General features: G+C 39.5%; 1 protein-coding gene across 2 annotated transcripts; it reads left to right on the top strand.

Moving 5' to 3' along the window:
* The first annotated feature begins 515 nt into the window (after nt 1-515).
* Nucleotides 516-26700, top strand: jakmip2 (janus kinase and microtubule interacting protein 2). Of its 2 annotated transcripts, XM_056397696.1 has the most exons (24): nt 517-691; nt 12051-12298; nt 13383-13637; nt 13813-14055; nt 14686-14895; nt 15623-15721; nt 15891-16037; nt 16147-16287; nt 17312-17368; nt 18266-18388; nt 18559-18687; nt 19722-19805; nt 20018-20080; nt 20373-20471; nt 21805-21906; nt 22114-22167; nt 22276-22341; nt 22443-22511; nt 22971-23048; nt 23421-23471; nt 23878-24030; nt 24122-24187; nt 24548-24624; nt 26182-26317. In XM_056397696.1, exons 2-23 carry the CDS (start codon nt 12170-12172, stop codon nt 24596-24598), a joined length of 2469 nt encoding a protein of 822 aa, XP_056253671.1. In that variant the 5' UTR covers nt 517-691; nt 12051-12169; the 3' UTR covers nt 24599-24624; nt 26182-26317. The 2 variants fall into 2 exon arrangements, with proteins under 2 accessions (XP_056253670.1, XP_056253671.1); XM_056397695.1 differs by lacking the exon at nt 24548-24624 and having other exon boundaries at nt 516-691; nt 26182-26700.

The raw sequence follows: 26700 nt of genomic DNA, 5'->3' as shown, positions 1-26700 counted from the left end.
GGAAAGAAGGGGTTACTCAAGTTTAACAGATAGCAGCACTTTAAAAAAATGTCATTTAAAATGTCAAATTTTGTTCAAAATTTAAATATTTTTTAATGAGAACCAAGACCAGCCCCCATTATTTAATTATGGTTATAACACATTAAAAAACATTATTCTGTGTTTACTCCCACTCAATTTCCCCTCAGTTTATGTGGTTATCACACTATTTGCTTTATTGTCCCCCCCCCCCCCCCCCCCCCGTATCATTTCTTGTAAAATTTGTTCCGAAAACATAGTTACAAGCAAATTATTTGAAAATAAAAATATGTTTATACATTTGGCAACGGCCAATTCGTTACGTTGAGAGCACATCACATATGGGCGTTATGGGCATTTGAACGAGCGTTTGCTGTGGTCTGGGCTGTGAGTGGCTCTGTGCTCTGTGCTGGTGAACTGCGGCGGTACTGGAGCCGGCTGAGCTGGAAACCAGTGAGCTCATTCTGGCTGCATGGAGAGGAGGGCGGGGCTCCCAGCATCATCACCACCGGCCATCACTGCTTCATTGTACGGGCTGGCTGCTGCTGATGCTGAGATCGTAGCGGAGGAAGCGATTTTTTTTTTCTTAAAAAAAGAAAAGAAAAAAGGAGCATGCCATGGACACGGTTTCACACAGATTAGGATGCAACATATGATGAAAATCAACTGCGAGGTAAGGCAAGGAAGATGGTGTTTAGATACTGCTGCCGTTAGGTTGTACATCGTCTGAAGTGGGAATTACTGGGACTAGCGGGCCTGTTGGTTTGAGTCAGGTTGATCATCTCAGCAGCAGTGTGAGATACATTACACTCGTTTTCATTCACTGCCGCTTCAACCCCATACTATAACACTAAAACAATAAACACCACCGTCGTGTGTAATAACATAAAAGCGGGGAACTCGTCTTATTTGCTCGTGTAGCATTGCTTTAGCCTGCATGTCGGAAGTGGCAGATCCTGGCCTACACTAGCGAGCCCTACAAAGATGACGGGGATCGAGCCTGTTTCCGCTTGGGGATTTTTTTTTATCTTACACACGACGGATGTTCACGCTGCATCGAGCATCAATCCTACTGTGTGTTTTTCTGGTGGCAGACGTTTTCGGTAGCCATACTTGTTGTGCAGTGCAGCTTCCAGCTGTTGATGCTCGTGCTTCATGTAAAGCCAGATGCGCACTGTCTTATAAGCTACATAATTAGGCATGTACTGTGTGTGCATTTTTCATCTTGACAGCTCATCACACATAACTGCCTGTGTCTGGGAAGGATGCTGCAGTGATGTTGCAAGAGGATGCTCGTCCATATTGGGCTGGTGGGGGCCTCCAGCCTGAACCACAGAGTCTGGCAGCCTGCAACTGCCTTAGGGTGTTACACTGGCCTGATTTAACACACATCACCCCTGCTGGGAGGGTATTTGTCACACTATTGTTCAAGGGTCAGCACAGATGTAGGATAGTGACTGCCCGCAAAGTTAATAGTTTATAGATTGAATTGCAGTTGCAGGAGCCATTCAATAGTACACATCGATGGAGCAAATGAAAGCAAAAGGATCTAATATAATTACTGGGATAAGTTAGAAAGTGTAAAGTGTAAAACTGAACACAGTCACACTAATGGAGACCATGCAGTCAGGCAGTATGATTCATCTGAAACAATGATGTTTCTCTGCTTTTTGGTTGGAGCTGTCATATTCACATTTGTCACCATTAGATTAGATTTCGGAATATGACATTCATCTTTAAGTGGGGTCCTCTTTTGATGCTTGGAGCCAGTTTAGCAGAGCTGGGTGACTTTTACATTAATTTATGTTGTCTGTCTTGTTGCATTACTGTTTATTGTCATATTATTTCATAGATATATTCCCTACAATGTGTTACTGCTCATGTACCATCAGTGGACAACCTCATTCATGTAATCACCTGTGTGAAGCAGGAAGTTGATTGTGAGGTGTACTGCACAACATTTTACTGTTTTTAATGATGGTCAAAATGTTAATGTTACTGTAAAAGACTAAGAGAAATGACAATTGGATTTGGATAATCACATAACATAAACATGGATGATCTATCATTATATGTTGTTTTTTTGTTTAAGAGACATAATTTACTACTTTAAAAAACACCATGTAAATGAATCATTTCAGACATGAAAACCCTGCAGCAGATGTGGACCTACACCATTTTGGTGCACTTTCCTGCACTATTTCCCACATTAGCAGAGCGCTATTAATACACAGGGATGATATTTTGCCCTCCTGCAGCTGGATTAGAAGTCATTTTTGGCCTGAACTAAAATGCAATCCAAAAACAAGTAGGAGAGTGCCGCTTGACTCCAGCCAGTGCAATGACCCTTTCAACCAACTTACATCACTACCACATCCCAGACTGATTAAACCTAAGTTGCTCAGTGACATTGGGGCAGCGCTGGCATCAGTGTGACTAACTTTTGCTGACTCAGTTGCATAAGGTGGATTAGGAAAAGGAAAAATAGTTCAGAAATGTAAGATTTCCTTTGCTAAAAATAGGCCACTACAGAGAGAGAGATTAAGCCAAAAGTGCCTGTTTAGCAGTTATGAACACATGGATGTGAAAGCACTAAAGGCATCTGTAGGTCAAGGTCAGTTATTAGTGGAAGTTTGGATTCCTGCCCCACATGTGAATGAGCATTTGTAGTCAACACTCACTCTATCTACAATAGAAAGGATTATCTAAACTGAGACTGTGACATACAATAAAATGATTAAACCTGTAGCTACGTTGTGCCTCTACTATAATTCTACACTAACAATGATAAAAATGCATCATGTAAAGTCTTGAAAATACAGTGGGGTTCATTACTGTTATGTAATATCTTATATTCAATGACAACTTTTTTTCTTTTTTTTTTTTAATGATTGAAGTGCAATCTTTTATTACCACTGGCAAGTTGTAGGAAGGTAGTCGGGGTGAATGGCAGGTGTCCAAAATGCAGGAGTCTGACACCTGAGACCAGGGTTTCCATCATGCGTCATATAGGTAGGTTTGGTTAACGTTAGGACAGGTCACTATTGAAAGAGCAGGTATTGTTGGCTTGTAATTGGGCCAGTAACGTTTCTCCTGAGACATGTTTGTTGGTGCAGATTAGTAGGATAAATGGAGGCAGAGCTGAAATATACTGTGTGGAATATCTGTGTTTCCTTAAGGTTCACCAATAACTGTCTTTGGTTTTGATCCTCCTGATCAGTTCTGACCAAAACCTAGCTAGCTGCTTCTCTACAGAGTCTTAGCTGGCTGGTATACTCAGTATACTTACACAGTGCTTAAGGGCCGATGCAAACTCCAAATATGAACCTCAAAAGCAGCCAAAGCTTGTTTATTTCCTAATCCGCAAACCTAACCCAAGGCAAAATATGGCTTGCACAGTAGTTTTATCGAGTAGTGAATGACAGATGGTAGGTCCTGATATGGAACGTGTTGGCTCCAGGTTGAAAGATTTATTTTCAAAAGGAAAAACAGAAGCAAATCACCTTCTCAGCTTTGCCTCTTCTTTATGAGCAGAAAGGACATTGTCCATTTATGTTTAATCTCAGCTCTTATATGTTCCCAAAGTAAATATGACATTGTGATTTTAGAGTTAATGGAACTTTTATTCTTCTAAGTAGCCTGATATTGATATTGAACGCAGGAGCTGACTATCCATTTCTCCTATGACATTTGACAATTGAATTGCAGTGAATGAGCCACATTTGGAAAAACAAACAACCATCTATCAAGAATCATTTCTAGGCAGAATTTGCTATTAGACCTGAGAAGCATCAGGCTAAAGCCGACAAGCAGCAGAGAAGCTGACGTTTATCTTCCTGTCCTGGTAGACTCTGTCTGGAAAATCCTAGCACACAAATTTGATGTCTGAGGAGTCAAAAGTGGGTCATGGTGCCAGTGTGCTTTATGTTGTAGTGTTTAATACACACAAGTTCACATTATTACTCTAACAGTGTGATACAGGCACACACACACACTCACAGTCAGTGCTCAGAGAGAAGGGACTCTGTCTGTTTTATCTCTCTCCTGACTGAATCTGCTCAGTCTGCTCAGGCATACAGTATCACACTGTGGGCATTTTTCTCCTGCCGACAGCACGCATGCTCTGTTTTTTTTGTTTTTTTTTTTACACCATTCATACAGTTACTCACACTCACCCATAGGTGCCCTCACCCAGTGCAAAATAGTGTTCTACTGTCAGATGCTAAGCAGCTCTACTTTAAGGGTTTGTTTCCTTTTTTTTCTTTTCTTTTCCTTTTTTTTGATACTTTGAGTGTCCAGGCAGTTGTTGTCAAAGCGTCACTAATCAAATTTTTTTTATATAGAAACAGTGAATCAAAGTACTGTGTGTAATGTAAAAATCATTGAATATTGGACTTCCATTGAACACATCTTCAAATGGATGTTAATGTTGCTATGCATTTAAATGTCCCATAAATAGGGCTGCGCAATTAATCGAAATATAATCGAAATTGCAATATGGTCAAGTGCAATAGGAGCTGCAATTTTTTTTGATAAATGTAAAATGTGTCACATTGTTGTGCATTGTTAGCACCATAAGCATTGTGGTGCTACAGAGATGCCCCGGCCTACAAATCATATTCTCCAGACGTACATGTTTGTTTGGTACAAGACCACATCATCATCATCAAATCACATCATCATCATTTTTAAATTTCAGTGAAAACGAAATGCAAAAATGATCAAATTGCATCGCAATTGCTATCGCAATATCTGCCTAAATAATTGAAATATTAAATTGTTTTTAGTATCGTACTGCCCTACCCACTATTTCATAAAACAAATTTATTGTATTAATTTGACATAATGTTCTGCCCAGCTAAACCAGTTAGCAGCATGGCCCAAAACATACTGCATATACATATAACATATTACTAGAAGAACACAAATGTAAAAAATGCAAATGTTTGGCCATTTGTGTGCCACAAGACAAAAAGCATAGAGCTCTGGCAGATGATAATGGGCATATCTACAGCATCTCCAGCTAACCTGCTTACCAAGCTATACCAAGCTATAATGACACTCTGTGGTCCGTTACAGAGAAACTCTGGTTTGCATTGACAGCAGTCCAGTTGAAGTTGTGCAACAAGGCTCTTGAAAAAAAACGTGCTTATCAAAAAAGTAGTTATAAGTAATGAAGTATTAAGTGCAACATGTCTATGCTATTTGCCCCTATTGCATTAGCATCCTGTTTTGCTAGCTTAATATACAAACTGTAGAGGTGATGGCATTTCAAATAGAGCATTTAAATCTCTATAGTTTAAATTATAATTTACAGTGACAGTGTGATGGATGCGTGATCTGCTTGACCTGCTCACTGGTTCTTAGAGGAATACTGTAAACAGCTTTTGCAAGATCCAGTTCTTTAAACCCTTTCTGGCATGACGGAAGCAATTCCGTTAACTTGTGTCAGTCCCTGAGATTCAGTCCATATAAAATGGTCCTCAGTTTCGTCAGATCCTCAGTTTCGTCAGATGGTGCCATTTCTTGTCGGTGAGGATGGTACTGCACTGTAGCTGTTGGGTGTCGTACAGTGTGTTTTGACAGCTACAAGCAGTGTTGTATAAGGTACTGGTATTTATTCTCCTTCTCCCAATATTTTTTCTTATTTCTTTAGTCTTCTGTTGATGTCAACTGAAATGTTTTTCCTTTGGAAAAATGTTGTATGGTTGTCGGTGTTATTTTTAAAAAGATGTTTAAGTGGTTCTACCTGTCCTACCAGTCTGTCTTCATACAAAATTCAGATAACATCACTGTTTCTAAAACTAATTTGCTTCTTTGTAATTCACACAGTTGCTATCTTTTGGTCCATAGTTTCTGGCATTAAAAAGATTGAAATCAGTCTCCAAGATTGATGAAGAGTTCTTAACTTGTCCTTAAGTCTACTTGTTTTGCAACTTTGGTTTTAGGATGTGAAGAATGTCTTCCTTAGTAAACTGCTGACCTTTGGGGTGAGCAGGATGTCAAAGGAGTGATTAAGATGCCTTTAAGGTTGATTAAGCTCAGTTTGGAACCTGTAGAATAGTTCTCTACCTGCTATAGAAAGTAACAGTTGCTTTAAAAGAAGCAGTGTCTGAAAGAAGACAAAGAAATCTCCCATTTTAACTTCCTCTGTTTAAATATTAAAGCCATTCCCATGTACAGCCTGTGGTTTGAAAAGAGTGGAGTGCTGAGTAAGGCTATTCCTCAGTTATTCCTAGGGAAACAGAAATTACAGTAGACAAAAGGTTTAAGAAGGATTCCTCCTATTTGTGAGAATTCAGTATTCAGAGAGCCGAGTGATAAACAGGGAAAGTGATATATGTAAAAATAGAAATGGATTTCAAAATAGGTTATGCAGTTGAGGCTACATCCGGTGCATGGCCTGGGATTTTCCATGAGGGCTGTGTGTTTGTGTGTGTGGGTGTGTTGTGTTGTGTTTATTTGACCAGACAGAGGATTATTTCCCAGTGCAGTCTGAAAATTGACTATGACAGTAATCAGATTCACTTTGGGCTCACAGTAAATTCATATTTAGTCTCACCCTGCAGGACAGTGGATGCTGGCTGCTGTGGATGGTTTGTAGGTTAATACAGTATTAGTAGTCATGGTGAATTCTGGTTGGCTTTGCATGATGGTGGTGTATTCAGCTCAACTGGGATGAATTTTAGATGAATCATCAGTTTATCATCATCACTACCACTGTCCCCCCCAACCCCCTGTTGAAACTAGCGTTATGCATACTAGATACTAGTTTATGCATATTGTTGCATAGTTTACAGCACAAATTAAATGCAGTAATAACACCATAGAATGAAATAGGGCTTTATTTTCATTTTTGATCAATCTGACGATTATTTACTCAAGAGTTTTTGAAAGTGTAAAGAAAAAAAAACAGCGAAAGAAAATTGGAGATGCTCTAATATGTAATCTACCACTTTTTATGCCAGGACAGTCAAGGGGTCACAATTCTACACAAATGTCTAATAGGATAAATGACGAAGTGATGACATTTTATATGCAAATGATCAAGGGTCAACTTCACTGTGACATCATAAAATTCAGCAAAAACACATCTGGCCATTATTTAATGCTGTAACTCAGGAAGGGGATATTGTAACTTGGTTACTGGAAATATGGTACAGCATATGATACAGCATTTTTACTAAATAGAAAGGATAAACAGCAGCCAAAGGGATTTTCATAACCTGGCAACCTTATTAAAGCCTTATATCTGCTCTACAAAGCATTAGCGAAATATTTATTAACAATTAATAAGTCATTAATCACAACCTTTAAACCCCTTATGAAGGGTTTTACATAAAAAATAGATCAAATTGGAAGATCTAGAACATTTTCGAAGTTGAGTGACAGTGATCCAGCAGGTCTGAGTTCAGCCTAGTGTTGGGAAATCGGGTGTTACAGACCTGGTCACAAGTGGAATGTATTTGCTGTTAGAATAGCATGTGAAAGAAGTGGTCATTGGTTAAACCCCTACTTACGCAAGAGGAATCTGCTGCTGTAGCTGAATATGTTCAAATATTAACCAGCCATACATTAACAATCTGTCAGGTGGAAAAAGCACTGCTGAGCAAGGGAGGCAAGGGCTCGGATGAGATTTCTGGGTCTTGTACCCTTGCCACATAAAGTGTAGTGTACATTATATAAGAGCATGTGTCACAGTGCAAAACAAAGTAACACATTGTGCCACAATTTTTCCATCCATGTATCCAATATGTTAATGTCTAAGCCTCATACAGATGATGATGTAATGTTAGCAAAAAAACCCAAAACATTCTGTACATATTAGGTTACTCTTTGTTTTTTGGTGTTGAGTTTTGCCTGTTTGAATTTTCCCCATGTATAAATTCAACAACTAATGATTATTTTTATCACTGATTTATGTCTTTTTTTTGTTGTTGATTGTTTGTTTGTTTTCTTTGTTTATTTTTGCCTGCCTGCCAGAATTCCCCAGAGCCCAAGGTGATGTCTGAAAGTTTTATTTGACTAATAGTCAAAAACCCGACAATAAAGAATTTACAATAATATGGCAGAAAATTTAGCAGAAAAGCAGCAATTCCTGACATTTTAGAAGCTGAAATGGGAGAGTGTTTAAAACTGGAAGACAAAATATTCAGATGACATGTCTTTATGAGAATTTGCAGCTATGACATCAGCCATACAGCACGTGGGTTCTTGCGAGGCTGACTTGTTTTGTATCCCACCAAATGATGTTGTTAGACTATGTAAATAACGATGAAAAATATGCGCAGAGTTAAAAGTCAGGTGGTGTCACTGATAATTTTGACAGGGTGAGTCAAGTCCAGTTCTATACGATTTAATCAATTTATTCTACTGAGTTTGATCATGAGTTTGAGTTTAGAGTCACTGTGAAGTCAGACAAAGCAGTATAAAAGATCTTACTGTTTAACAGAGCCCAAAATATAATTAGTTAAGTATATTCTAAACCTCCAGAAGTGTTAAAACAAAATAGGCTATAATGTTGCTTAAATGACAAACCAAACCATAAAACTATTTCTTCTCTTTTTGTGTGAAGTCAGGATTTGCTCACAAATGCATCAGCTGTGTAAATGTGCACCAAGCACACAAACTGTCCCCCTCATTTGCTCTTCCTTTTGAAACAACCTACATACACTATAGCAGATAGGCTGACACAGGCCGACACGGTTGCGTAAACAGGACCTAAAAATGTAGGTGGAGAGTAAGTTGAGGTGCTCAGGCCAAGGAAAGCATCTTTTTTCCCCCCTTTTTTTTCCCAGCTATTTTAACTTGTCATAATGTATGTATATTTCGGGTTGTAAATATAGCTATACATACTGTGAAAATATATTCAAGGTGTATCATTCACCTTTATGGTTTTGTGTGAAAAAGGAAATTACTCCATTATAAGACACTGTGGAGCAAACACCCAAGGTCAAGTTAATTGATTATCTAATTGATTATAGGCATTAGTGTTAGCCTGTTCCAGTACATAATGTATTTTAGTAATAAGTGTTTGAAACTCTTTCACACAGTAAATCAGGTTTCTAACTTGTTACTTCCTCTTCTCTTCACATATCTATCACGGCACTGTGTGTGTGCGAACAGCTACTGGTGCAGCGGTTTTCATCAGGGTTTCATTGGACACCCTCCATAAGTGATACTTAAAAAGTGCAGCAGCATTTACAAGGCCCCGTAACACTGCAGCGTTAAAAGCCCATGCGGACCAAACGTGACGATGACGGCAGCCTCATCTAATAATCTGCATCTCAAAATCTTTTAAGCGATGTTATGTCATTCCTCCTCCAGATTATCACGGACACCGTCCAGCTCCTCCTGAGTCATCGTGGTCTTACACGATGGTGTGCACATTCATATGCACGTGCACTTTTGTGGATAGATAACTAACAGTGTGCAGTTGGGAAACTCCTGGCCTAAAAGATCTCCCTTAAAGTAACAGTTTAACAACCTTATGGAAAACCCCAGATACTATAGTAGATATTTGCATGTGCAATGATAATATATATAATCCTCTGATGGTATGATTTTAAATACAGCAGCACTTTTAATTGAAATCTAAGACAGACATATTATTCAGACAGTCAAATAAGCATCTGAAATCAATGAAGCGCGTCCTGTCTTTGGAATTTTGGTTTGAACCATGATACAATAGCAAAGTGTATTCCAACTGGAGGCTGACTGGTAGCTGCTTCTGTAAGACCCTGTAAGGCCCCTGAGCAAGGCCTTTTAACTACTGCTTGCACATGACTTCACCAAAGAGAAACATATTGAATGAAGGGACTGCTGCGTGCGTATGTGCAGACAGAGAGGGCTGTGCAAAAAAAAGACTCAGTGCAGTTGCCTTTTAATAGAAATAACCATGCCAGTGTGTATTATTTGTATTCCTGTAGCACACATCCAATATGAACCTCTCTTTTTCTGGCAATATTGCACAATTTTAACTCGCCCTTCTTTTTGACTGCTGAAGTCTATAGAAGATACTACCCCAGTGGGCCATGTCATAATGTTTCAGCAATGGGAGACACAGACAATGAGAGGAAGATTTAATTTGAAAGTATGAGACTCTTGGATCAACTGTGCTTCGAGCTTGCCTTCAATAAGTCAGGAATGTGTGTGCTTTGTTAAAAATTCTAAAAGGAAAAATGTTTCTCCCACGACAAATAAGATGTTCATGAAGGGAGTTTGGGGATTTAAAAACATAATCCATCAAAAACATTCCTGCTTTCTCATCGTCTAAGCCACCCTGTTTGAGTAAAACAGGATAAGCCAGGAGCATGGCACATGAAGAAAAGACAAATAGTGGGGCAGGAAGGATTACCACTGACTCTGTATACCCAGATAACCATCAGCTCCAAAAGAAATACTCCTCTGCTGTGTTACTCATTCACATCCATTATCATTAGGACCATTTCTCTCATTTCTTCCACAGAAATGATTATCATTGGCCACTTAAACGTTCTCGTGGTAGATCTCATTGTCCACAGGGAGTAAGACTTTAAAACTACACATTTACAGCTCCATCTACATTTTCCAGAAAGCGGCATATTTCCAGTGTTTTTTTTTATTGATGAATTGACTTGTTCTCTTAGACTTTATCTTTATGGTGCGATCAAGTCACCCAGCATTCATTTGTTAACTCGAAAAGCATGACAGCTGTTGTAAAAAAAAAAAAAAAAAAAAGATAATTTTTTTTTATAAAAGACAGATGAATGTCGTCACTATTTCTTCAGGGTAGCTGCATGTGATGTGTTTTCTTAATATCAAAGACACCATGTAACAACAAGTTCCTAGAAAATGAGAACGATATAGCTATACAGAATTTAATCTAGAAAATAATGTTATGCAGTTTGTGCCGACATGGTGTGTTTATGATTTCACTTTAACCAATTCACCCATCCACATGCATACAAACACATTAATTCTGTTCATCTGGATAATTTACCATATACCATATATGAAGCAAAGGTCTGGAATGTTTATGATCAACGTTGTGGGTGGGGATAATAGTAGTTAAATGTTCTTTTGCGATTTCAAGAAAAATAAGCACTTTAATAAGTAATATATAAGAGAACAAAAATGTGTTTCATAAAATAAAATGCTTAAGTTTTCGAAAAATGCAATAAAACGTGTAACTTGAGTTTGCCTTTTTCTTCTTATTTGTTAACTTCATTTCATATCTCCTGTGTGTGAATCTCACTCACTGACTCGAGTCGCAGTGATTGGCTGAGTTGCATCACGTGAGTTGATTTACCAAACATGCAACTGGTCTGTTAGTTCCTAAGCCAGTGCATTAAAGGTTAGAAAAGTTGCTCCGTCAAAACAAATTTGTACTGATCAATAATTGACAGGTGATAGGACCGGGTCCGTATAGGACAGCATGGGGGGCCAGTCCACTTTTTAGTGACCTCGGATATAGGCCCTGCATCTCAATCTCAAACCCATTTGTTCTTCATATTCTTTCACTGTTCTTCCAAGCAATTTGAGCCAAAATTCCATATTGAATTATATCTGTGTACACTGGAGAGGCTTACTTATGTAACCCACCCCTAGTTTTAATTAGCCATGCTAATTTCAGTTTTCACTTGGTCAGCTGGTTCACCAATTTGGCATGGACTAAAATGTCTCACCAGCAGAACTGCCATAAAATTTGTTTCAGAGCGTCCAGAGGATGAATACTAATGATTTTAGTGATCACCATGTGAACGTCAACATGTTAACATTGCCATTTTAAGCATGTTAGCATGCTGACTTTTGCATTGAGCTGAAAACCACACTGTCCATAAGTACATCCTTAGAGCAACCAGCAATCATCTTGTCATTAGCCTGCATATGTAATCTTCCACTAGTGCCACTTTACAACTCATCCTATTCACACAAACAGACGCATTTATGTGGAAGGGAAGGCCACACATGCACAAAGTCTCAGTTAAGTCACCTCTGCAGTCTGTGCCTCGTCTCAGTTTGTCTCTCTTTGTATCTCCTCCACCCCCAAGCCCTTTTGTCTGATAGGAGAATGAGGAAGAGGAGGACCTGGAAACCGTGGGAGCGCCGTGGAATGTTACTGTGAAGTCTCAATGAAAGCATTAGAAGAGCCTGTCTAGTATTTGACTCAATGGCCAAGAAAGGGCGAACAAAGGGTGAGAAGCCCGAAGCGCTCATCTCTGCCCTGCAGGCAGCCAATGAAGATCTCAGGTCCAAGCTGACTGACATTCAGATAGAACTACACCAAGAAAAATGCAAGGTATCGTACAGCATAACTTTGACCCTGATATTTAAAAGATGATTGGTCACTTTCGTTGTAAACTTAGTATATTTGAACGTAAACACTTACACGAAGTCTTACATCACATTAGCTCATTAACTTTTTAAAACCAAGTCAATAAATGAAGGTCCCAAAAAACATAAAACTTCAAGTGGAATCTTAACAGCAACCTTGGACACTACCAGTTCACACAACAAGTACATCGTGTGACATAATACCATGCATGACATGCTTGTGTTTGGATGTCCTGCATGTGCTTAAGTCTGGCATATGTCCAGTTAATGCTAAAGCACTGCATGAGCTGCATGTGCTTTCATATTGGAAACTAACACACATTGCCAAATGAGTTAATGCACAACACACACATGGATATGTATGTCTCTTATATGGACATTATAGTTACACCTTTGCAATGGATTTGTTAATATATACCTTTATACCCTTTGGATTCTGCTGATCATGTTATATATTGACTCTGTACATATAGAACATGTACAGAAAAAGGATGTTTTGCATTGATGTGACATTGTGTTACAAAACTGTCCATGAGGACGAGGGGTTGGATGATTTTCTAAAATGACACGTGAGATTATCATGAGTTCATGCTTCAGTTCATGCGGGGGGGCACCCCTCCCTGCCTGCAGGGAAATTACACCCTTGTGATTTTTTACTTTTTTTTTTTACTTCTCAGGCTACATGTGCCTTGTTCAGACTTCACTGCACTTGCCGACTCATGGTCAGTGAGTGCAGGGGGCTGTCCAAATCTCAGTTTATTGAGTTCATCTAGAGGGCCTCAAGTAAACTGAGAATCCTCTTATAATGTACTAATAATGTAACATATTTATTTTTGATTTACAAGATTTTTCATGTAAATGTTTGTTGATGTAGGTTTGATATATTTTTTTTCCTGTGACTTAATTTGTCCCCTCTACATCTGAAACCAAACCTAGAAGCAAGAATAAAATTAAATCAGAGAATTCATGTTGGAAAAACAAGCGTGCTGTACTTGGAGTAAAGCAGTGTGTGTGTCAGATATAATTCCTTTCTCCTCTTCCTCTCGAAGGTGAGCAAGCTGGAGCGCGACAAGGTGCAGGAGGTGAAGCGGGTGCGAGAGCAAGAGCAGCACCGTCACACTGCCATGTTAACAGAGCAGCGGGCAAAGTGGCACGAGGAAAAACAAAAGGAGCTCCAGGCTCTCAGGGAAAACCTGACCCGGCAGCATGAGCAGGAGCTGGCACGCCACGCCAAGATCAAAGACCAGGAGAACCAGAGGCTCAAAGCCGCACTGAGCGCCATGCGTGACGGCAGCGGAGAGAAGGTGAGGTTCAGATATGGGAGTGAAGTTGGTGTTGAATCAGAGAAAAAGGTAGGGTTTGCTGCTGGGAAACAAATATACAGAAATACAGACACATTTCACCTAGAACAAAATCCCAAAGCAGCGGCTATAGATCTGATATGTCAAGCCATATATGAAGACCCTGCCTCTTCTTCAGGTGCGCACGGCACTGACCCTGGAAGCCAAGGAGGAAGCACGTCGCTTCTTTGACCAGGAGAGAGTGAAGCTTCTGCAGGAGATAGCGGAGCTGAAGTCCGCAAAGAAACAGACCGACGAGGCGTTGAGCAACATGATCCAGGCCGACAAGATGAAGGCTGGCGACCTGCGGGTGGAGCACCAGCAGCACCAGGAGCAAATCTCCAAGATCAAGTGGGACTGTGAGAGGGACATACGCAGACTGGTACTGACCACTGTACTACTTCATACTTAATGACTGACTTAAATATAATGATCAATAATATTAGTGAGATTGAGCACAACGGAGTTAAAAAAAAAAAAATTATCACATCAGCTACATTTCTGTTGTACGTGAACTATGTGAATGAGTTTGTTATAGTACAAACATACTGAATAAGAGTCTTGAGGTTCACGCAGTTCTTTCAAATACTCCTGAAGTTAGAGCTCTGTTAGAGCCTAATCAGGTATGTGTGGCTATATATGTTGAAATAGGCCTCAAGTTATAGTTGTTTTTATACTTTTCTGTCAGAAAGGAATCTGTGAAAGTCCATAAAATATCTAAAAATAATATTTTATTTGCTTATTTTGTCTGAACACCAGTAAAGAAAATCCCAAAGGTATTTAATTTATAATAATCTGCAGCTGAGAAAGGCAGCAAATTCTCACATTTGACAATATGTGGTATTTTTACTTTATAAATGGCTTAAAGAGTCAAAACAATCACTGCTCTTGTCTTTGTATAAGGTCAATGATAAATTAGCTACAGTAGACTGGCATCGGAAATAAACAAAGCAAGAGATATCCTCTCAGCAATTTCTTAACAACACCACTGCGTCTTTCTCCTTCACCACAGGTGGACGAAATCAAATCTAAAGACCGCACCATCTTCGCGCTGGAGAAGGAACTGGAGTCAACATCAGGGTTCTTACAGAAGCTGCAGCTTCAGAAGGACGCGCTGGATGAACAGCTGTTCCTTGTAAAGGAGGCTGAGTGCGGCTTGGGAAGCCCGAAAAGAGAGATTCCAGGCAGAGCCGGAGACGGAGCAGAGCACTGTAGCAGCCCAGTAAGGAGAGAGGAAGAGTGATCCACTTATTCTTTTAAAAAATTAATGTCAACCTATTGATTTGAACTCAGAGCCTTTCCCTCTTTTCCGACCTCCTACCTCTTTTTTCCCTCTTTGCTTTTTCACTCTTAAATATCACTTTATAGCTGAAGTGCTCATATTCCAGAGCTGGTTTCAAGCTGCTGAAGAGGATAGAAGGATCTTATAACCATAACGTATTCAGCTCAAAACCTGCCTGGAGCATGAGCACGAGAGATGTGGTGCAGAGTTTAAATAGGTTGACATTAACCATTACTAATCAACGCTTCAACCATGATCAACTCATGAACTGACCCCATACAACCGAATAAACTGTATGTAAAAGAGATGACCATCTTGTGACAAGTAAAATGAGGTTTAGTTTCAATTAGATTGAATGGTTATCAGATGCTAGCACATTAACATGAAAAGTGCCTTGACTCTTAAAGATGAGGGAATTTCATGGCCCTCTCATTTGATTTATTTTTTTTTGTTGAGATTAGCTTCCTGCAACATGCTAGTTCCTAATTCTTAGTAATACTGAACTTTTAACTAGATTGATGTGGTATTTTTTGTATTAACGAATAGCATTATCTGACAAAATATTTAATTGTGATCACGCTTGTATTATACTTAATTTTAAGTTTTCTTTCCTCGTCACCTGGCTAGTAAGTGGATCAGTGAAATGACACATTTTTGTTTATTTCAGGACCTGAGGAGAAACCAGAGGCGCATTGCTGAACTCAACTCAACTATACGCAAATTGGAGGACCGCAACTCACTGCTGGTCGACGAGAGGAATGAACTGGTATGACCAAAATGATTTATTTCATCTCCCGCTGTCTATTCCCTCTGTCAGTTACCGTCGCCTGTCTGTTTTTTCTCCCAGCTTCTGTTTCCAGGTCTTTCTTTAGCTTTTTACCTTCTTCATGTCACCCACCCTTTAATATGTCCCTGTATCCCTTTCTGCCCACCAGCTGAAGCGAATTCGAGAGACGGAGAAGCAGTGCAAGCCCCTGCTGGACAAGAACAAGCTGCTCAATAAGAGGAATGATGATTTGACCCAGACCATCCAGAAGCTGGAGGATAAACTCAAGAGCCTGGCCAAGGAGAACCTTGAGATGGTCGGCACAAACTTATATTACCATTGTACATATGTTTTGTAAGCGGATGATTGACAGATGGATGATTGCTCTCTTTCTCTTTCTCTCTCTTTGTGTTGTGTGTCTGCAGAAGGACAAGATCAGCTCCCATCCTCCACTGAAGAAGCTCAAGTCTCTCAATGACCTGGACCAAGCCCATGATGACCAGGAAATAGCCTTTCTCAAGCTTCAAGTCCTGGAGCAACAAAGCATGATTGATGAACTGACAAGAGTATGTTTTTGTTTTTGTTTTTCTTAATGTGCTGAGGGTTCAGATTAGCATTTTTGTTTGAGATTACTGTTGATGTTTTCACTAATTTGCAGAGCAGACATTTGGGGTCATGGTGTTAATCACGAGCTGAAGTGGAAACTGGATTTTCCTGTATCCTCCCTCACAGTATTGTGTGAGACACCTCACATGTCCAAAAATCTGAGAGTAAAAGATATTTGGATGATTAATTGTCTTGAAATTCATAACATTACTTATTTGAATGTTATTTTAAAAATAAGTAAACGGTGATACTCTCCACTCACCTACTTGCTGCTCTTTGGACAACTTGAAGTATAAATTACCACCACTGTTGCAGCATCAACTTAACATACTTGTAACCAGGCAACTCTATGCAGCTTATTGTGCCTCCACACCAGGCATTATGTTTTTGGTTTGTCCATTCGTCCTGTTCTCTTGAACGGATCATCTCAGTAACGCCTCGAGGGAATGTCTTCAAATATGGTACAAACATTCACTTGGACTCAAGGATTAGCTGATTAGAATTTTGTGGTCATAAGTCAAAGGTCACTCTGACCTTACAAATATAATATTAACCTCAGTGATCAGAAAACCCAGAACCAAATGATGACCACAAAACTACTGATGTATGAAATGACAGAAATTTTCACAGCAGCTGGAGAACAAACTCTTGTTCACTGGAAAACAATGACAATGGTGATGATGAATGATACAAGGATAATGCAGGGCAAAGGATGGTGCATCATACCACGTGTCACACTTTTCAAATAAAAGACAGCGAATTAGCAAACATTGTCTGCAACGATCGCAAGGCAGCATCTGTGCATAATGTCTTTAATCATATGACGTATTCACATTGTAATCCCATCCTCATCCTATTTAAGGATATTTTTAAACTAACTGTTATCATGATGAAGAAGAAAATGTGACTCAACTGACCACATCTAGTCCTCAGTGAACTGTTTAAAGAGTGTATTGTTATCCATTTCTCTGTGTTTTGTTCCAGGACCGTGAAAAACTACTACGAAAGAAAAGGCATAAAAGAAGTTCAAGGCCAATAAAGGTAGAAAGAATTGAATTTGTTTGTGGCTATTTATCTTATACTGCACATAATTCAATTAAAGGAGCTATTTGTAAGTCTTGCTAATGCTACATAGCCAATATTAGCATTAATAACTGTTTACTTACCAGTCTACAAGAAATGGTGCGAGTTCATCCAGTTTATCAAACTTCCTTTACTCACCAAGAGCTGTTTCTATTGGTGGAAATCAACGCTCTTTGTTTTGCTTCCATTTCTATCGCTTCTTTTCTTCTACTGAAGTTAACATGCTAACCAGCTAGCCCCAACCCGATTGCACTGCCTCATTACTTTCCGATACGGTGTCCCTGTCGTGTCCAGTCTGCCCTGAAGAGGTAGCATTGCTCAGAGGGCGTGTTATAAACGTAAACCTTTAAACGTAATGATGGCTGAAGACTGCCAAGACTGGTAAGGACTTGTTAATGCTAACACTGGCTATGTAGTAACAGTGAAACTTACAAATAACAAAAAAACATGCTCTGGGACAGTGTATTCTTTGAAAATATACCCTTGATAAATGAGTATTCTTAAAGAGCTAAGTGCTTTCCAACGACAATTTCAAAGAGGCGTTACTGTGGTAACACAGCTCTATGTAAAAGTTAGTCTGAATGTTGATATCATTTCTTGGCCTTGTGTGTCGTTTAGCAAGTCAGTGAGTAGAAGCAAAACCTCCTGTAATGGCACAGAAAACAAAAATCTGCATTTACATCTGCTAGAGATAATGATACTGCTTGATACAACAATGCAAAAGAAACAAGGGCAAGCTTATGAGGCACCCTCAGACCGAGGACACTTTGTCCTGAGGTAATGTAAACTAGCCATGATGATTGTTTGGCATTTATCACTGGAGACTGTTTGATCTTTGAACTCGTCTAACTGCAGAGGCACATCGTAGTAGACACTTTCTTTGGGTATGACGAAGAGTCCATGGATTCGGAGACGTCCTCAGTGGCCTCGTTCCGGATGGACAGAACTCCTGCTACTCCCGATGAAGACCTGGATGAGGTGAGATCTTGCCTTGTTTTCGTTATGTTAACAAGAAAGTGTAGCTCACCTTCCATCTTTTGGAGTATTATAGTGACTGCATTTACATTGACATCAATATCCTGTGTGTGTGTGTGTGTGTGTCTGTGTGTGTCTGTGTGTGTCTGTGTGTGTCTGTGTCGAACAACAAGGGTCTAGCCAATGAGGAGTCAGAGCTGCGTTTCCGTCAGCTGACCAGGGAGTACCAGGCCTTACAACGAGCCTATGCCCTGCTGCAGGAACAGAAAGGAGGCATACTGGATGCTGAAATGGAGGCCAAGGTACATACAGGACACATTGAGAAGATCATTTTGATTTAGATGCTCCACCAATGTTCAGTTCTGTTCTAAAAAAAACTGGTTATGCCTAGGTTATCATTTATAACAACAATGTGCAAGCATAAGTTTAAGACCAGATCATCAAGCAACAAAAACACGGTCAAATAAGCTACAATAGATGAAAATGAAATGATTAAGTAAATTGAATTTACTTACTTATGCATCTGTTTAGGATCAGTTCCTTCTAAGTACCATATTTCTTGGAATACTGAACCACTAATGTACTTAAAGATATGAGGTATTTTGATCACCATAGCTAACTTTAGCAATCCAGTGAAAGTATAATTTTTGTAATTTCCTTCCTTAAATATGTTGGCAGTGAGGTCATAGTTCATCGTTATATGGCTGCAATAAAGTTGTGGGTATTGAGTTACGTGGAATTTGATTATCTCTAAACTGAAACATATAACAGCTTTGTAGTTTATTCTGTTAAACCAGAGTGGTCATCTCGGGACCCTGTTGAGTGTTGTCATGTGGTTTGTTTTAACAGGGTGATGTTTCACCTTTACTTCTCAGTAAAACACAGAGGAAGTGGATTGTTGTGTAAAATGTCTTAAAAACTAGGACAGCCTCACGTACGGTAGGTTGGGATCTAGTGCAGTGGTTCCCCGCCCTTTTTTAAAACTTTGTGATTCGTTGACGTGCCTCAAGGACCCTTCCCCTGACTGATGAAACTCTTGGCAACCCCTAGCTGCACATTTCTGACTCCGCCTGTACATGAAAAGTACATGTACGAAGCCTCATTCAAGTCAAATCCCTGCAAACTTCATTAAATGACAAGCTATTTTAAGGCGGGTTCTCGCATAGCTTTTCTGGGTCTTACATTACAGTTAATAGAATATTTGAGGGGTTTGAGCTGTTGGGTGGATAAGACGAGAAAATCAATCTGTACGCATTTATTTTTTTTTTTTTTTTTTTTTGTTTTTTTTTTTTTTCAATGGACCCCTGGTAAAACTGGCATTTTGCTCATGTTTCAGGCCCAAGAGCAGCTCCATGCAGACGTTCTCAGGTATAAAGCCAAAATCGAGGACTTGGAGAAGGAACTGAACCAGAAGGGACAGGTAGGTCACACAAGCACATAGCCTACATGGACGAAGGCACCTGCATGTATGTACGGGAGAGAGAGAAAGAGAGAGAGACAGAGAGAGAATTTAAAGATAACGAATCAATATATTGATAGATGTACAATGACTTTACTTTGTCAAAATCTTGGGACAGAAAAATTATGTCGTAGCTCTGATTTAAAGCATCAACTGTTTCTGTCCTCCACCAGGACTCCAAATGGGTGGAGGAGAAGCAGCTCTTCTTACGGAGGAATCAGGAGCTACTAGAGAAGGTTGGAGTCGTTTTCCAATAATCAAACACATACAGCATTGCGAAAAATGTTGGACAATGTAGATTGCACCATTTGAAAAGGAATCTGACATGCCAGAAGTTTATTTTAAAGTTTCAAAGTGCTTTGGAATTAATCAGTTTGACGACACCTGTCACAAATGGTACATTTTATAATTAGCATTTTCCAATTGAAGAAGTTTCTTACCGTCAAATGTACTTGCAACTCCTACTATATAAGTGTGTGGACAACTGCCGCAACCCGCTCATTCATTGTGATTCTTTATGGTGTCCAGGTGGAGAAGATGGACTCAGAGTGCAGTCGGCTGCAGCAGGAGCTACAGGACTCCAAAGACCAGAACGAACTGTTAGAGTTTAGGATACTGGAGCTAGAGGTCAGTCGCAGAGAGTTTCCTACTAAGTCTGCTTTACCCTAGCATGATAAAAGTTCCTGTGTGGTGAGACCATAAGATCCTGAAAATGTCCTCAAGATTTTTGTAGCCTAATAAATGAGTCTTGTGAGGTAAACCCAGCATTCTGTCAGATCCAAAAGCGTTTTGGTTGTCAGGTTATGGATCCAGCACTGTGAGTCTAAATCATTTTATTGGTGCTGTACTGAGTTCCAAAAAAACATTTTACTATCCTGAGAGCACACACCCTAAGATCATTTTATAGGCACCAGAGCTAGTTCTAAAACCAATTTTAATCCTTCCAAAAAATCCTGTCAACGTGTTCATTGGCTGAAAATAACACTGATGATGAAAGAGAAATCTCACATTTTATTTTTGTCTGGTAAGCAGTCTAAATGTTTTTTGCTTGTTATTGTTTTTGTCTGTTTTGTAAAGAACAAGATCGTGTCTCAAATGAGTTTAGCCAAAATGTTAGTGGTACTTTGTCTTAACTGTTTTCCAGCCACAGTGATCTCATAGGCTGGCTTTTAGTCCAAACGCTGGCGCTTCTTGTACATGATTTTAAATCCACTGCAACTTCAAAATGAAGGTCAGAAGAATTACATTTTCAAAGGGTAAAGTCCAAAATCAAGCGTTTTTAACAGGTGAAATATCTCATGTTGTGGAATGACTCTTTGCTTTACCATGTAAAACACTGAAGTTTTCACATGCTAGACACCTAATCAAGTCGCATTTTCTTTTATGTTCAATTTGCCTGTCAAGTTAGTCACCAAGCAATAAAGACAGGCAGCCCACCAGTCCGTCAGTCAGGCTGATCGGTAGCTGACAGTGGTCTTTGTGTTGTGGCAGTGCTGTAGTGCAGATACACGAACGCAGGAGAAGAGATCGCTTAAATGTGCACAGTACAGTGTTGAAATCAGCTGATGCAAACTCACAGTGATTTCAACCTTAATTTGAATTAATAGGGGGTTTTTTTCTGATGCTTCTTTGCCTGGAATTTGGGGTAGTCAGCATTTTCATGGCTGCAAAAAAGCAAAGAGCACCACCTACTGAAACTCAAACATCACTGAAACCATGAATAAAAAAAAGGAAAAAAATGGGATTCATTTAAAAAAAGAGGAGCCTGTCAGTTCGTCTGGCAGCCATATGAGCAACTCTAATGTGTCACAGAGGTTCTCTCTGTTTGGAATAAATGAGTACTACTGTTATTACAGTCCAAAGTAATAAATCTGAAAATAGTCACCCAGGTCTGAGTGTAGAGGGACTCATGATGAGGGTTAAAGTGAGTCAGTATAATGAAATGTGTCTGTCGTTGTAGGAGCGTGAGAGGAGATCCCCCCCATTCAACCACCTGAGGATGCATCCCTTTTCTGAGGGAGTCAGTGCTCTGCAGATCTACTGTATGAAGGAGGGGGTGAAGGTACGCAGTGAAAACAACTTTCATGCTCCATCATAGTAATTAATCATAAAGTAGAGATGGTTCCCGGCGCCGGGGATCTCACTGTAACTGGTAGCAAATGGAGAGCTGGGCATGCTTTTGTTTTTAGTTTAACAAGTTTAACAAGCAAATACACTTTTTGTAAATGAAACATAAATTACATTTTATTTGTTTTGTTTCCCCTCACAGGATGTGTGCATACCAGATCTCATTAAACTTCTAGATATCCTGGGAGATAATGGGGTAATTGATATAAATTTAAGACATCACCCTATGATGCAAAAAAAAAAGGGCATATTATTAATTAAGATTTTATATATTTATATATTTTTTCCTCCCCCTTTTGTATAGAACTTAAGAAACGAGGAGCAAGTGGCCATTATCCAGGCTAGCACTGTTTTGTCACTTGCAGAAAAGGTAAGTTTCAGATAACAAATCAAAGATCACATTTTTAAAAGTCAACACACAGAATAGTTTGTGCTGCACTGACTCGTGTTTTGCTGTTTGTTGCCCTCTAGTGGATTCAACAGATCGAGGGGACAGAGGCAGCACTGCACCAGAAGATGGTGGACCTGGAGATAGAGATGGTGAGTCACAACAATCCCCTACAGGAAAATACTTTTGATATGATTGAACCTGCCAGTATTATCTCTTATCTGTTCACATCAATTATCTATGTAGTCAAATGACAAAAATCTCCTGCATTGATTTTTACACAACACCTCTTGTTGAACTAACATTGGTCTATTTGACTTACATTTCCTCAGATATAATATTATTCTTTTTGCAGTATGCATGCTCATAGTTCAAAGCATCTTCTCTTCAGCCAATATTAGTGTTTCTCTCACACTCCTTTGATTTCCAACAACATGCATCAAAAGAGTTCGGCATTCCTCTCATTTAGTGGCACTTTGTGAAAATCAGATGAGCTGCAGCTGGACTTTCTTACTAATACTATAGTCACAGTATATAGAAGCTTGGAAAAAAACTGCAGTGGCACAAAAAGATCGCATTCCTGACCTGTTTTACTTTTTTTTTCTGTACAGGAAATGTTCTGTAAACAGAAAGGATATCTAGAAGAAGAGCTGGACTACAGGAAACAGGCCCTGGACCAGGCCTACTTGGTATGGTTGCATGTCTGTATGTTTATACATCACATTCTGGGGCCAAAAAAACACTGTCACGCAGTCACACTTTGGGGACACAGCAACTTGTCCAACCTGGGGACCAGTATTTGGTACATAAGGCTGATCAATGACTGTATTTTATAGGGTTATAGTTTTAATTATGACAGGGTTACGATTAAGGGTTGGGGTTAGGTGTGTAATAGTTATTGTAAGGTTTCCAGCAAGGAAGATAAGTAACTGCAGCTTCCTTTCTAGTATATTACAGTAATTTTCATGTTTGTGTGTGTGTGTGTGTGTGTGTGTGTGTGTGTGTGTGTGTGTGTGTGTATGACATTAATGGTAATAACTGCCCCCTCTTTCTCTGAACAGCAAATCCAGGAGTTGGAAGCAACGTTATACAACGCCCTGCAGCAGGACAAGGTTCTTTCATTTCATTCAACATATTGCAGTCTTATTGTTACAAAAACAAAATTTCAGGAGCGAGGTTATTTCTAGTGAAGACAACAGTTTAGAAAATGTCAAGAAATGCGTCATCAAAAATGGTTATTAATTTGTTTCTGACATGCAGCCTTGTGATCACACAAATCCAATTATTCTGGAACAACTCATGGTATCTACATGACCCATTCACATGGTTTCTTGCCAATGATTATAATGAAAGACTTTGAAATTATGAATGCAGATTAGAAAACAGAGGCTTCTAGGAAACATAAAATTACTGAAAGGCTTCTAGAAATCTGATGAAGCATCTGCTGATATAAGAAGTGTGTAACATCACGGTCCATCACGGTACTTAATGTGTGTGATGCCTGTCTCTTCCCTCCAGGTCATAAAGTACGGCGAGCCCCTGGATGAGCTCCAGAGGGACGAGCTGCGGACGGCGGTTGAGAAGCTGAGGAGGCAGATGCTGAGGAAGAGTCGAGAGTACGACTGCCAGATCCTCCAGGAGAGGATGGAGCTGCTGCACCAGGCGCACCAGGTCCGTCTACGTCAACCGCGGCGATAAGATGAAGCTTTTCTCCACAAATTAAAAGGATTTCTAACCGAGTTCTCTCTGAATTTTTTTGCAGAGAATTCGTGACCTTGAAGACAAGACAGAAATCCAGAGGAGGCAGATTAAAGACTTGGAGGAAAAGGTAGGACAAGTGTGATGTTTTTCTGTAAATGCGACAACTAAAGACCATAGAACTCACAATGACACATTCATTAGTTGTTGATCAGTCACAATTAAAGGGATCTTTTTTCACCATAAAGCGTGTGGAATTGTTTATTAAAATTATTATTGAATTGAGTGTTTGTAGGAAATGGGAATTAGGAACACAGCACAAATGCCATGAAATTCTTGGAGAAATATGGTTTCATAATTGATACTGTTCCAGCTTCTCTTTACAGTGAATCTCTGTGTCCTTCTCTGCTGTTGCTAACATATTTCGAGTGTTTCTCTAATTCTCTCACTTTCTTTCCCCCTTCTTCATTTCCTTTCTTTCTTTCTACAGTTTTTGTTTCTATTCCTCTTCTTTTCTCTTGCCTTTATCCTTTGGCCTTGAAGTCTTTGGCGTGTCCTGTAGCAGAGGTGAGTCCTGTGGGCTTTGAGTAGAAAGCTCAAACCACCACCGTCTCTCTTCTGGACCTTGGTCAAATAGTTTCCCGTTAAAGCAGAAGCTGCACAGCAAGTGTTTTTTTGGCTTTGTGCAGCTGCCAAAGTAAAAACTGGGAATTCTCAGGCTGCTCTGCCTGGATCGGCCTTGACAAATGGGCAGTATTAATAACACTTCATGATAAGGTCATCTGACCTTTTAAATAACAGCAAGGAATTTCTGCGTATTTTAAGAAACGTATTTTAATTAATCTAATTAGGAATGTAATCAGTATATCAATATATCAAAAATAGAAATACTGTAAAAACTGTAGATGCTGCACATAATACATTGATAATCAGCCAGTGAGTGCAGAGTTTAAATTGAACAAACTGTACATGACTTGTCATTAACATTAAATCTGTAGTTGTTTCAAAAAGGAAAAAACAGACCGAACACAACTGTACACTGGTGACATCTTGCGATGGTTGGCTCTTGTATTTTTTGCTCACAGTGTGACCACTAGGTGGCTCAGTGCCTCCCAGCAGCAAAAACGGATTTGACCCTGGTTTGCTCACTCTCCCGCCTACACATTTACTTGTTTCACCTTGCCTTGACTCAGAAATATCCAACTCCCATTACCTCTTTCCCTTTTCTACACCTTATGCATTTCTGTTAATCTCCATGTGTTTTTTCCCATACTACATGAACATATCTTTTTTTTTTTATGTTATTGAAAACAGAACAGATGGCAAACAGTGGCGCCAACATCACCACCTCTTCTGTTTTGTGTATTTGTCTTTTGTCACCTCTTAAGTTTTAACCCATGTTTCTTTTAACCCATGTGTGTTTTTTTTTAAGTTACGCCAACAGTTTTCCAGGTTTGTAAAGGGTCTTACAGGAGAATTCAGTCCGTGACTTTTTAACAACCTGAGTCACAGCTATTACCTTTAATGCTGCATTTATAGGTTTTTCAGCCACTTGGGGAGGGGGGGAGGAGGGGGCAATGCAACTAGCTGTAAAAACAACACTGACACATTATCACCAAATAAAGTTGTTGTGGGTTAGCAAAAAATAACATATTTACACATCTACATCCAGCAGATGTAGTGCTGTGCTGGGCAGGTAGCATACAGCTAGGTGCCTCCGTCAGCTGGAAATGTGAACCAAAACAATGAAGCTGCGGGCGGTAAAACCAAAACAGTTAGCTGAAAGATGCTAAAATGCTCACTATGAGGGGAAGTGCAGAGTCCATCTCTTTGGGACATTAAAAAGAATATCAAAGAACTGCCACAAATTTATTAAATAGCCATACTTGGAATAGTTTTAGCCTGGAAAGTATGGAAACAGTATGGATTACTCATATAGTGTGCTGTACCAGATTGCTTACATTACTTTCAGTTATTTTAAAGAGTCTGATACAATTAACATAGATTGCTCAAGATTATAAAATCTGCAGGTTATGTTAAATTTGCTTTGATACACAGTTCGTTTGACCGTTTTAATCCTCTATGACTCCTCTCTCTCCGTCTCCCTCCCTGTCTGTCTCTCAGGTGGTGTGTCAGCTTGGAGATCTTGTTTGTGACTACAGTGTTATTTATTTTCCGGACAAGCGTGGAACAGTGTGTGTAGCAGTGACTGCTGTCAGTGTAAGGTGGATGTGTCGTGGATGTTCACACTTCAGATTTTATTCTTTCTTTCTTTTTTTTTTTTTTAAATTGGGATGGGGTTCTCAGGATGCTGCCCAGGATGATTTTTTTTTTTTTTTTTTTTTTTCCAGCGGTGTTGGACATTAAACATCTCTCCAAACAAGAGTGCAACACACAGTTAGAAAGACTTGCAATAGATGCAGACACACACGCACGCACACACATACATACGGTTTACCGACACGCATGCATATACAGAAGCATGCAGATGCAATCACCCAATTACACACACACACACACACACAGACAAACACATACACACATGCTTTGACAAATCCAAACCAAAGCCTGGGAAATGTTCTCTCTGCCATGCAGGGTAATAATATGTCATACACCACCATTTAGCCACAGTGGGAATATAAA

The sequence above is a fragment of the Seriola aureovittata genome, chromosome 15 (assembly GCF_021018895.1).
Source record: "Seriola aureovittata isolate HTS-2021-v1 ecotype China chromosome 15, ASM2101889v1, whole genome shotgun sequence".
Classification (NCBI taxonomy): Eukaryota; Metazoa; Chordata; class Actinopteri; order Carangiformes; family Carangidae; genus Seriola; species Seriola aureovittata.
The sequence above is the reverse complement of the archived record's forward strand: the minus strand, read 5'-3'. Positions and strand labels throughout refer to the sequence as shown.

What these genes read in the sequence shown, in the direction of transcription:
- jakmip2 (XM_056397695.1), top strand. Translation starts at nt 12,170, where the DNA reads ATGGCCAAGAAAGGGCGAACAAAGGGTGAGAAGCCCGAAGCGCTCATC. An exon ending in TTAGGATACTGGAGCTAGAG is followed by an intron (nt 20,472 to 21,804) that starts GTCAGTCGCAGA and finishes CTGTCGTTGTAG; the next exon opens with GAGCGTGAGAGGAGATCCCC. An exon ending in TTAAAGACTTGGAGGAAAAG is followed by an intron (nt 24,188 to 26,181) that starts GTAGGACAAGTG and finishes TCTGTCTCTCAG; the next exon opens with GTGGTGTGTCAGCTTGGAGA.